Below are 13,555 nucleotides of genomic sequence, written 5' to 3' on the forward strand. Positions count from 1 at the left end.
GGCACAATTAAAAGACACACATTAGCCATTTGGATCCTCCACTGCTCCATCAGCTTTTCTGAACTGCACAGATGGGAGTTATTCTTACAACATGTTATCCACTCCTGAAATTATTCTGGCTTCAACCTACAGTAATTCCAACCCCACAGTCTTACATCACCTCCTCTCTATTCTCATCTCGCACCCTCTTCATGTGCAGCCGTCTGCCTCTCTTTCCCCACTCTTTCCTTTTTTTGCTGCATTTGCCTCACCTCCCTGCCTCACACACTCACAACACTGCACCTGTTGGCAGTCTAGTCCCTGCACACACTGCCAGGCAACATACGTCTCTCCTCCTACCTGTAAACTACTATGCCTTCCCCCTCCCCACCTCCTCCAGATTGCTGCCTCCATTTCCACATGTCAGTTGCATTCTGGTCGAGCTGATGGAGTTGATGGTTGTTTGTGCGTGAGGTGTGCTTGCCTGAGCAAATGAATGGTGTGTGTTTCTCTTTATTTTTCTAATGAAAGCTGTGGCTGAAAGCTGATCTTTAAGTGTCTTTTAATTCTGCCTGTCTGCAACTTAGCAAGTCATCTTTACAGTAAGTAGCAATCTATCTTTTCCTTACATTGTTGGTACTTAGCTTTTACTCTTGCAAACTCCTGCACAATGTTTTGTCAGTAATTTCTGTCTTACATATTACACTATCTTCAGTGTATAAGCTCGCAGGTTTTCAGATCTCATCTGGTGCAGTCCCCAACAGACAAGACAGTTTTGTCTTTTCATCCCACCTGCCAAGTCTACCATGACACATGGTTCTGGCTGACTTCTCTGTGGTTCTCCATATTTCCTAAACTTTGTAAGCCCATTTTCTTCACCCATGTACATTTTATCGACAAAAGTCGTAAGGGATCTTCTGCTTTGAAAACAGCTTATGCTCTCTTAGTTTTCAAGTAGACATAGTCATTGCCTGATGACAAGAATAATTGTACAAGAATGGGGCTGCTACACCGAAAACATTCACAATGAATGAAAGGTACATGGGTAAAGTAAAAAGTGAGTGTACTTGTGGAAGAAAGCAGGAATAAAATACAATGTGTGAAAGGTAATTCACAAGTTGTACCGAAACCAAGAGTCAAATGATGTGAAATGGCTGCGTGATTTGAGAAGGGAGTGAGACGTTGGCCAATCAGTAAAGAAAACTGAGGAGAAATAGGGAAAGGGAGGTAAAGCTCACGAAGAAGAAATAAAAGATTTGAAGTTTGCCAGTGACACTGTAATTCTGTCAGATGGCAAAGGACTTGGAAGAGCAGTTGAATGGGACGGATAGCGTCTGGAAAAGAGGTTATAAGACGGACATCAATAACGGTAACACAAGGGTAATAAAATGTAAAACTAAATCAGGCAATCCTAAAAGAATAAGATTAGAAAATGAGATACTGCAAGTAGTAAGTTTTGCTATGTGGGTAATGGCGGCACGTGCAAAGTTTTATCATTGTGTTACAATGGTCGCCTATAGGCATTTCACTTACAAGGATAATAATCTCTCTATATAAAAGGCAATATCCCAAGTGACTGCCTCACTGACTGACTCATCGTCATCCAGCCAAAACCACTAAGGACAGAAACTTTCAATTTGCGGAGGGTGTGATCTTATACTGCAGGCATTGTTTAAGAAGTGATTTGATATTCCATTCCTTAGAGGGTGTAATAGCAGATGATTTTTTTAAAAATATGTCACTATTTAGGCAATTTTGAAGCTAGACTTACGAAAATTGGTATTTGGTTTCTTGGTCAGAAATAAAGAAATATGTGTTTCAGCATTTTTTTGGAAATTTAACCCTTATGATGATGGAATATTGGGTGAAAGCTTTTTTGAAAATATATCATTATTAAAGAACTGTTAAAGTATTTTTAAAGCTTCATCCATGAACATTGGTATTTGACTTCTCAGTTACAAATAAAAAATACATATTTCAGCGTTTTTGGAAATTTAGCACCTAAGAGGGTAAAATAGGAAAGTTTTTATGGAAATACTTCATTATGCACTTATTCATTATGAAGCTGAAGCTATGAACATCTGTATTCAACTTATCTGTTAGAAATAAAAAAAAATTATGCATGTCATTGTTTTTTGTAATTCAGTCTCTAAGGGGGTGAAATAGGGGTGAAACATTTTATGAACATATTTCATTGCAAAAGCATTTTAAAGCTAAACCTTTGAATGTTGCTCTTTGGTTTCTCACTTAGAAATGAAAACATATGTGTTTCACTGTTTTTGGATATTCAACCCCTAAGGGGGTGAAATAGGGCGTGACTGGTTCACTGACTCATCGTCACCCCACTGAAACCACTGAGGAGAAAAACTTGAAATTTAGAGAGTAATGTGGATCTCACATTCAAGGCATTGTTCAAGAAGGATATGTTCCAAATTTCACTCCTAAGGAGGTGTATTAGGGTATGAAAGGCTTTTTGAAAGTATGTCACTATTAAGGCAAGTTTGAAGCTAGAACTATGAATACCGATTTTGCTTTCTTAGTCACAAATTAGAAGAACACATGCTCAGCATGTTTGGAAATTCAACCATGAAGGGGTAAAATAGTGGGTAATAGTTTTTTTGGAAATATATCATTGTTAAAGAACTACTAAAGCATTTTTAAAGCTACGTCTGTGAAAATTGGTATTTGACTTCTCTCGTAGGGGAAAAAAATAAATTGCATATCTCAGTGTGTTTGGAAATTTACCTGCTCAGGGGGTAAAATAGGGGATGAAAATCTTTAATAAAATAATAATAAGAATTTTTAAAGTTAAATCCATGAAAACTGGTATTTCAGTTCATGGTTCGATATAAGATAATATTTGTTGGGGAGGGGGGTGAAAGTTTCAGTGGAAATATTTCCATAAGAACATGGGAAGCCTAATTAATAAAAACCTTCGACTCCAACTACCAGAATCACTTTTTGGTCAGAAGTAAATTTGGAAAAGACCATGCTTCTATAGCCTTCATTAGTGTGAAAAGCTTAGAAGGTGTTGCAATTTGTGAACAACAAAAAATTTGATTAAAGGAAAAAAAAAAAAAAAAAAAAAAAAAATCTGTGCAGGCTATACAGTCAATGCAAGTGAATCAGCAGACGCTCAGCTTGTTGTAACTAAATTGAATATATGATTTTACTTATGCAAGATGTGCAAAAATTAACATTTTTTTCACCTAATGTTTTCTTAAAATAAGATGATAAGTATTTTTTTGCAACTGGAAAACCATCTCAACACAGGTAGCAGCATTGGGCGAGCAGTATAACGGCAACAATGTCACTCTCAGTATGGAATATAGATATAATTAATAGTTTAACATAGATAGCAAAGGGGGTGGGGATACTGGTACCAGTATGGTTTAAACCTCAGCTGACGAATTAACAGTCTGTGGTCTAGGTGACTTGGCCACAGTACCATTGTGAAAATTGCTCCTCTAAAATCGCTTGCACAATACTTTACATGCACTGGTCAACGAAAAATACTGATCTGATGCTGTGAGCAATGTCAGTGCCAGTAGGGATGACATCACACTGATTCCCTTCTCTGGGTTGATCGTGATGTGGTTGACTGTCCTTTTAACACTTGACATCTGTTTCTAATTATTGCAGGGACAGCGGTACAAAACATGTTTTCATGCATTTTATTTGGATACCAGCATGCATTTGAAGAGAAGTGGAATATTATAGTGTGGGACAGTGTGCTGTAGGACATTGGCATGTGATCACTAGCCACCACTGCATTTGAACAGTTCAGACGAGAACAGAATAGAAGTTTTTGAAATGTGAAGCTACAGAAAAGTGCTGAAGATTAGATGGATGGATCAAATAATGAATTGGAGGTACTGCAATTGAATAAGGGAAGAAAGAAGTAAATAGTTCAATCTGACCTAAAGAAGGAGCCGGTTGATAGGACACATCCCGACACATTAGAGAATTGTGAAGTGTGGAGGCAAGAATTCTTGAGGGAGGCCAAAGCTCAAACACCATAAGAAGGTTCAAATGGATGTAGGTGGCAACAGTTGTGCAGGGATGAAGAGGCTTACACGGGATAGACTATAGTCCGTTGTAACTGATTTCGTCTAATCAGAGCATTCAGTGTCATGCCCAAACTGTTCATTGTTGCTAAATTGCCACAACTAGTAGTTCACTCACAATTTCTTGTCCGGCTTTGTTTTGGATCCCAAATCCTGGATTTGGCCCTTTCATTTCATACACAGCACTAACCAATTGCTACAGGATCTTTCCTCACAAGACACAACTCAGCATCACATATGCACATATTATAACCACAGATATCAGCTTGCATTAGAACAGCTTTGTAGAACATAAAATGACACCAAATTTTTGAAGGCTGCAACTAATCACTGTGACTGGGCCCTACATGGAACAATTTATTGGTTAGCATATAAACCTTACATGTCCAAGGTCAGAAGTTCAAATCTTGTAAAGTGCAGCAAAATATTTTATTTTTAAAAATACAGTCAAAAGACTTTGATTATTATGTTTATTCAATTAATTAATTTAAATGTAATTTCTTATTTATGGTACTTTATTGCATCATTTTCATCATCGAATTGACTTTTTTATTTGCTCTTATTTTTCTCTGTATCATCTGGAATCTGCTTGTGTCGCCTATCATCTGCAGCCAAGTGCCAACCGGGACTGCTCACCGGTTGATAATGTGGCACCCTATGTATCCACTGTGAGGGTAGTTTCAGGTAACCAATGACAGCGAGAAATTACAGTTTGCTTTTACTGGTGAAACTGGAGTTTATGTGTCTTGAGTTTGCTCATAGTGGTTAGCCTTAAACATCATGAACAAAATGCTCATGAGTTTAGTTTTGCTGCAGTTTGTTGATCGTCATTTTCTTGGATATATTGTGCATCACAAGGTTGTGGTTAGGTTAGGACACAAGTTTAAATTGAGGGCTACAAAACATGTTGTTCTTCTCAGTTCAGGCATTGGTCACTTAAAACCAATCAGCTGTCGACAGGTCCAAGTTCTGTCATACCTCGAGGCAGTTGCTGCCAGCATTGCCCCATGTTACTCTTAACAGTATTTGTGAACTGATTTGCAATGTTTGTATGTTGCCTATAACTGAGTGACAGCTGGCAGCAGATGTGGCAACACTGTGTCAGCAATACTTCAGCTGTCAAGTAATTTTAATTGGTCTGCAGCATGGAGAGCTTAACCAAACCAGTCCTTGGACTGAGGGCCACAGCAAGCAAAAGTAACTAATGTGGAATGGCTTTATCCAAAAGAAATGCAAGCCATTATGATTGATTCATTCATTTTCAAAGCTCTTTGTTTTCCAAATGCAAATGCAAATATGACTAATGCATGAATAGACTGTTAACTCACTGGGATTGCATTGTGCCCACCAGTTGGTGTTATGTGTACAGTGCCTCACAAAATGGTGACAAAGCGATAATAGATTTTTTGTGTTGGAATATGTGAAATGTGTTATCTGTTGTGACAGTGCAGCGTGGATTCAGAAGGAATTATGGAAAAGAACCGCCACATAAACAGAATGGTGTGCATTGACATTGGCGATATAGGGACTCCAATTGTCCCTGTAAACAGAAAAGTACCAGTCGACGAAGTTGCCTGCTGCAACTGTAGAGAGGATGAGGGAAAGTTTTATATGCAGCCCAAAAAAATGAACAGCTCACAGGAGCTACAACTGCAGCACACTGTATGGAAGATTTTGCTACATTTTAAATTATACTGTCTGTAACTCATGCAACAATCAAAAGTGTAAAATTGTGACCAATGTCTCCAATTTTGCATCACAATGCAAGAAACATTCGTAGATTTGTAGAAACGTTTGGCCTCCAACCTGATACATGGTGAAGAAATAACATTCCATTTATTTGGAAAACTTAATTGCCACAACGTGAGAAGGAGAAGCACTGAAAATCCTCATGAAAGTGTGGTGCATGAACGAGATTTGCCAAATGTTAAGGTTTCCCGTGCAATGGACAGAAAAAGATGCATGGCCTGTTGTTCTTCTACGAGAAGACTGTGATGGGTACCTCTTACCTTGACATGTTGTAGTTGTGATTTGGTATTATTTCCACAACTGAGTGTTGATTCTGAGAATTTCATTCTTCAACAAGATAAGGCACCCCCTCATTGGAACATTGATGTTCATTGCTACGTAAATGACGAACTTCCGCATTGCTGGATTGGGCATAGTGAAATGCTCACAGTTCATCACATTTACCAGTTCTTGAGTACACTTAACATACATAATTGTGGGTTAAAGCATTTTAACTATCTTCATCAAATCCTGAAGGTCTACCTAAATGTGGAAAGTTGCTAATGTCAAACCAATTGTTTTTAAAGGAGAAAACCGTTTTCTTTCCATTCTCTGTCCAGTGGCATTATCGTCATACATGGCACAATGTTTTGGGGCTACCTCTGCTGGCTGTCACCTCTCTGTTGAACTCAAACAAGAGAATGTTTAAAATGTCCCAGTATCTCCCCTTGGCACTTCATTTTCTAGTGTCCACCACTCCACTCACTCTCTAAATAACACAATAACAATATTTAAACTGAAAGAGCAACAGTGAACTACAAATAAAAGATGACAGTCAATAAATAAACTCATAGCAACTGGAATACCAACACAAGACAGAAACGCTAGATTTATGGACCAACCTGATACCATGCCTTTTTTGAAACTATACCATCCAGGTAACACATAAAGACTTTCTTTTCCTTCTGGCACCTTTTAAAACGAAATCTCATAGGTATAAGTACTCCTCCCTCTGCATCTCCTTAAAGGTCAGTTGTGTGCAATAAGAACTGAACGTTTTCACAAAAGTTTCATATTTCTTTGTATAATTCACAATGTAGAAGAAATTACATTGTAATAGGCCATATCTCTATATCATCAATGATATTTTTGTTGTGTGTACTTCATTTTCTCTTCTTTTGGGTAGATTAACAAATCCACCTGTGTTCGACATCATGTCTCTCCTTCCCTAATTTGCACTCTGTCAATTAGCTCAACTCTAACATTTTGCTTGCGCATTCCATCAGCACTGTCATATCTTTCTCATTCTCATTAAAAAAAATTAATGACACTAACAGCTAGCTATTGCAACTGCCTGTAAAGACATTTTCTGTGGTAACTTTCTGTGCTTACTCTATCATGTAACGATGTGCACACTTTGAATTGTAATGTGAGATTATAGAGTGCATGCAGGATAATGGGGCCGGGCCAGTGGATGTGCAATCAGCAGGGCAAGCATGGGGAGAGTGGTAGTGGTGGGAGATGCGGGCAGACCGTCAGCATGCTGTAGGTGAAATGCCTAGTGCTGGAACCCATACTTCTACGGTAACCACACAAAAATATCTACTGTCCCCTCTGCTTTGGTTAGTATTTGCAAAGAATTGCACTGAAAATGTAACAAACACAGTGATTTATTTTCACCTGACTTGTTAACCATTTGTAACTTTCAGAGAAGCATCATGAGTGGCAAATTTAGAGTAAAACATACCATTGCTGTGCTAAAATTTGCTTCTTTTGCCAAAACAGAGCAGAGTTTACACAATGTCACCTCCCTAACATATTGCACAAACACAGTTGCAAGAGAATTCTTAAAATAGTGGTTTATTAAGTGAGAAACAGAGGACGAATAAGGTCAGTATGTTACGAAAAAGCACATCCTTGGCACAAAATGGGTGAGTAGTGTCTCCACTTATGCTGTTCCAAAACCCACAGCATATTTTGTTTTAGCAGCTATCTATAGTTAGTGTAATAACACGGTAGATAGTGAAGCTGGATAACCATATGACAAAATGATCTTCTCTTGTTTTACTATCGTTTGCAAAATCTCATTTCAGTATCTCAAACCGCTTACAGAATATGAGGAATGTAATGAATATTTCATTCCGCTTTATCACTGGTGCCCTCAGTTACAAACGAGTGAGCTCCAATTTACTCAAGATTGGTGATATAGACTTACACCCAGGTTTAAAGCAAAATTCAATATGTTAGCTAAATTTCGTACACAGCAACATATTATGTAGGTGGAAGAGACAAAAAATCACAACACCAAAGTATAATTAGTGTAGAGTAATGAAATTTCAGGAATACATTTGTCGTGGAAATATATTTAACTGATTAACATTACAAGATCACAGGTTAATGTAAGTGTGAGATAAGCCATTGCAAATGTGAAATGCTGGTACATTAACAATTGGTGCTACTGCCAGAATGTTGAATGCAAGCATGAAAATGTGCATGCATTGTACTTGTACAGGTGCCAGGTGTTGGTTTGTAGGATAGAATTCCATGCCTATTGCACTTGGTCAGTCAATACAGGCACGGTTAATCCTGGTTGTGGATGACAATAGAGTTGTCGTCCGATGATGATCCATTTGTGCTTAACTGGAGATCGAGGCCAAAGCGACATGTTGACACTCAGTAGAGCATGTTGAGTTACAACAGTGGTCTGTGGGCATGTGTTATCCTATTGGAAAACACCCCCAGATGATGATGATGATTATTATTATTATTTCTGTTTTTCTCAGACCTTAGGTCTGGTTAAAAATCGAAAGTGACGCAGACCTTCATCAAGCGTGACTTCCTTTTAACTGTATAGTATATGTTACATTGTATTTAGGAACTTTCGGGTTATTGAACACGTATCAATAATTACGGATTTCTGTAGTTGTATATATACGTTTGGATGTAGCTGTATTGCATTGATGTACTGGGGGATATTGTGTGGTATGACTCCTGTAGTTGATAGTATAATCGGTATAACGTCAACTTTATCGTGATGCCACATGTCCTTGACTTCCTCAGCCAGTTGGATGTATTTTTCAATTTTTTCTCCTGTTTTCTTCTGTATATTTGTTGTATTGGGTATGGATATTTCGATTAGTTGTGTTAATTTCTTCTTTTTATTGGTGAGTATGATGTCAGGTTTGTTATGTGGTGTTGTTTTATCTGTTATAATGGTTCTGTTCCAGTATAATTTGTATTCATCATTCTCCAGTACATTTTGTGGTGCATACTTGTATGTGGGAACGTGTTGTTTTATTAGTTTATGTTTTATGGCAAGTTGTTGATGTATAATTTTTGCTACATTGTCATGTCTTCTGGGGTATTCTGTATTTGCTAGTATTGTACATCCACTTGTGATGTGATCTACTGTTTCTATTTGTTGTTTGCAAAGTCTGCATTTATCTGTTGTGGTATTGGGATCTTTAATAATATGCTTGCTGTAATATCTGGTGTTTATTGTTTGATCCTGTATTGCAATCATGAATCCTTCCGTCTCACTGTATATATTGCCTTTTCTTAGCCATGTGTTGGATGCATCTTGATCGATGTGTGGCTGTGTTAGATGATACGGGTGCTTGCCATGTAGTGTTTTCTTTTTCCAATTTACTTTCTTCGTATCTGTTGATGTTATGTGATCTAAAGGGTTGTAGAACTGGTTATGAAATTGCAGTGGTGTAGCCGATGTATTTATATGAGTGATTGCTTTGTGTATTTTGCTAGTTTCTGCTCATTCTATAAAGAATTTTCTTAAATTGTCTACCTGTCCATAATGTAGGTTTTTTATGTCGATGAATCCCCTTCCTCCTTCCTTTCTGCTTAATGTGAATCTTTCTGTTGCTGAATGTATGTGATGTATTCTATATTTGTGGCATTGTGAGCGTGTAAGTGTATTGAGTGCTTCTAGGTCTGTGTTACTCCATTTCACTACTCCAAATGAGTAGGTCAATATTGGTATAGCATAAGTATTTATAGCTTTTGTCTTGTTTCTTGCTGTCAATTCTGTTTTCAGTATTTTTGTTAGTCTTTGTCTATATTTTTCTTTTAGTTCTTCTTTAATAGTTGTATTATCTATTCCTATTTTTTGTCTGTATCCTAGATATTTATAGGCATCTGTTTTTTCCATCGCTTCTATGGAGTCACTGTGGTTATTCAATATGTAATCTTCTTGTTTAGTGTGTTTTCCCTTGACTATGCTATTTTTCTTACATTTGTCTGTTCCAAAAGCCATATTTATATCATTGCTAAATACTTCTGTTAACTTTAGTAATTGGTTGAGTTGTTGATTTGTTGCCACCAGTAGTTTTAGATCATCCATGTATAGCAAATGTGTGATTTTGTGTGGGTATGTTCCAGTAATATTATATCCATAATTTGTATTATTTAGCATGTTGGGTAGTGGGTTCAGAGCAAGGCAGAACCAGAAAGGACTTAATGAGTCTCCTTGGTATATTCCACGCTTAATCTGTATTGGCTGTGATGTGACAGTATCTGAATTTGTTTGGATATCATTATTATTATTATTATTATTATTATTATTATTTTACGTACAGATTTGCAGTTGGGGTGCATGGGATAACTACAAGAGTGCTCCTATTTTCATACAAAATCACTCCTGAGAATATAACTCCAGAAATAGATCCAGTGTGTCTAGCTTGCAGGCAGGTTAGTTGCAGGCCCTCAACTGGCCTCCTCCTAACCAACACCCGACCATCACTGATACTGAGGCAGAATCAGCTTTCATCAGAAAACATAACAGACTTCCACCCTGCCCTCTAATGAGCTCTCACTGAAATCACAAGTGGCAGTGGTTTGGGGCCAATGGAATGCTCACTACAGGGCGACTGGTTCAAAGCTGTCCTTGAAGTAACTGATTTGTAACAATTTGTTATGTTGCTGAGTTCAGCTCAAATTGCTGCTACTGATGCAATACAATGTGCCAGAGCCACAGTGGTCTTCTCTCTAAGTAGTGCCAGGTCGGCATTCCACAGTCCAGTCTTCTCATGGCTGTACATTCTAGTGACCACTGCTGCCAGCAATTGTGTACAGTGGCTGCAGTCCTGCCAACTCTTTCTGCAGTATTGCAGAAGGAACATTCAGCTTCTCGTAGTCTTGTTACACGTCCTCATTCAAATTGAGTGAGGTGTTGATAATGTCATCTTTTGTCACCGTAAAGGCATTCTTGTCTAACGCCAGCTCGCAACATCCAGTCTCAAAGGTAACTAATGCTCACTACTGTTGCTGTGTGTATTTAAAGCAAGCCTGATTTATGTTCTCATTGTAGTGCTACTAGCGCCACTCTATGTGACTGGTACAAAATTTGTATAAAAATCATTATTCAGATGTAGAAACATGCCTACCAACTTTCGTTTATGTCACACAGTTAGTTCTTGGTGTTACAAATTTTTTTCCCAAATATGCACCAAATGCAAAATCATAGTGACTGCTACTTTTCAATACTGTTTGGTTGGATATGTGTGTGTGTGTGTGTGTGTGTGTGTGTGTGTGTGTGTGTGTGTGTGTGTGTGTGCGCGAGTGTTTACCTGTCCTTTTTTCCCCCCTAAGGTAAGTCTTTCCACTCCTGTGATTGGAATGACTCCTTACCCTCTCCCTTAAAACCCATATCCTTTCGTCTTTCCCTCTCCTTCCCTCTTTCCTGATGAAGCAACCTTGGGCTGTGAAAGCTTGAAATTTGTGTGTGTGTTTGTGTGTTTATTGTCTCTATCAACATACGAACACTTTCGTTTGGCAAGTTATAGCATATTTGTCTTTAGATATGTTTGTTTAATTGGATAGATAAAAAATCTACACACACACACACACACACACACACACACACACACACACACACACACACACCTTTAAAAGACTATTGTGATTGGTAAGCTTTTGGAGCCACTGGCTCCTCCTTCAGGCAGAAAGGTTGAAGGCGAAGGAAGAAGGGTGAAGGAAAAGGACTGGAGAGGTCTCGGAAAAGGGGTAGATTTTGGGAAAGTCACCCAGAACCACAGATCAGGGGAGACTTGCCTTTTCTTAGATTTTTCCAGTCCTTTTCCTTCAGTCTTCTTCCTTCCCCTTCAACCCTTCTGCCTGGAGAAGGAGCCACTGGCTCTGTAAGCTTGCCAGTCACAACAGTCTTTTATGCGTGTGTTCTGCCGCTGCTATCCAATTAAATAATTTTATCAATAATTGATTGTTTTCATGGTTAAAATACTGTTTGTTAGATAAATTGCATGTTAATAGTTTGTTTTCTGGTACTTTACACATTTTATATTCATTTTTAAACAGTTACTGGTTTTTAAAGCAACAAAACGCTTTCTCTTTCAGATGAAGTACATGATAAGAACAGAAACCCAAAGAACTGTGCTCGTACATGTAATAGAACCAAATGTGCCGCTGAGCTTATGTCACAATAATCAGTGTTTCTTGAAGGGAAAATACCATTTTGCTGGGCAGTGTGTGAGTATAGAGCATATTAATATGCTTGTTGCAGCTAGAGTCCAGATCTTTGATGCTTTACTTATTTAACAGAAAACAGAACCGAAATTATAGTGATGTCCTATGCAGGAAAGAGCTGTTGACATTTTCCACTGTCATGTACCCCTTGCCTGTATTATGAAGTTGCACTCAGTTTTTTCATATCTTGAAGCCTCATATCTTGCTGTACTGAAAGGATTTAATGGAAGTTGATGCTATGCAATATAAAGAACACACCCTTAAATGTTCCACAATAATTCTTTGAATTATTTCTTATAATAAAATCACCACATAGTGCTCATTTCGTAGCAATTGTTTCCTAAGTTAAAGGTAGGTTTCATTTCATTTCAGTAAGGTTTGGTACTTATCTTTTCAAGGTGGATTAGGGTCTTGGTTTCTTCTCCTATTCTAAAAAAACTTAACTCCATCCAAACAGCCCTTGTAAGACTTAATGGTACTGCCCACCTGCTGTGTCATATCAGGCAACAAGTAGGTGTCATTGGATGTGGATATGGAGGGGCATGTGGTTAGCACACCGTTCTCTCTGCCATTGCCAGTTTTCATGACTTCTGCCACCACTTCTCAGTCAAATAGCTGTTCAATTGGCCTCATAAGGGCTGAGTGCATCCTGCTTTCAACAGCACTCGGCAGACCTAGACGATCATCTATCCAAGTGCTAGCGAAGTCTGACAGTGCTTAAGTTTGGCGATATGATGGGCAATGGTGCTACCACTACATCACGACTGTTGGTTCTCTCCTCCTGCTGTGTGTTATTGTATAAAAGGAGATCCTGGGTGTTGCATATTAACTGTATCCAAAGAATTAGTAATTTCAGTTCAGGTCAGCTGTTTATTCTAATCTTACAATTCAGCGCACGTATTTTCCCAAATACTGCATATCTTTTTCAAATGTAAAATATAAAAAAATGTATCTTTTTCAAGTGGTTCAAAGACTTTCATTGAAAAACTGGTCAATTGTGGGGACAACATGAACCAAATGCTAAATATGCTAATACAGTTCTGAAGCGTTTGGTACTAAAGAATTAATATACAGGGTGTTTCAAAACAGACTTTACTAATTTAAAAATTCATATAAATTTATTGAAAGAAGATATAGAGCTGGGTTTAGTGTTATTTTGCAGGGAAACACATCAAGTTTTTTTACCTTAAACTAAACATGTTGTACGTGGCTTCCGTTGGTTATCCTGGAAATCAGTTTCTTCCCAAACTTGTTGTAGCATCACAGATGTAACTTGCTCAGTGGTG

General features: G+C 38.0%; 1 protein-coding gene across 1 annotated transcript in view; it reads left to right on the top strand.

Moving 5' to 3' along the window:
- Nucleotides 1-13,555, top strand: part of LOC124552726 — a 54,752-nt gene that overhangs the window by 24,851 nt on the left and 16,346 nt on the right. Inside the window, exon 5 of the mRNA XM_047127065.1 lies at nt 12,141-12,272. Within this exon, the coding sequence (XP_046983021.1) occupies nt 12,141-12,272 (132 nt within the window). The remainder of the gene's footprint in view (nt 1-12,140; nt 12,273-13,555) is intronic.

This window comes from Schistocerca americana, chromosome 10 (genome assembly GCF_021461395.2).
Source record: "Schistocerca americana isolate TAMUIC-IGC-003095 chromosome 10, iqSchAmer2.1, whole genome shotgun sequence".
In the NCBI taxonomy this organism is placed as follows: Eukaryota; Metazoa; Arthropoda; class Insecta; order Orthoptera; family Acrididae; genus Schistocerca; species Schistocerca americana.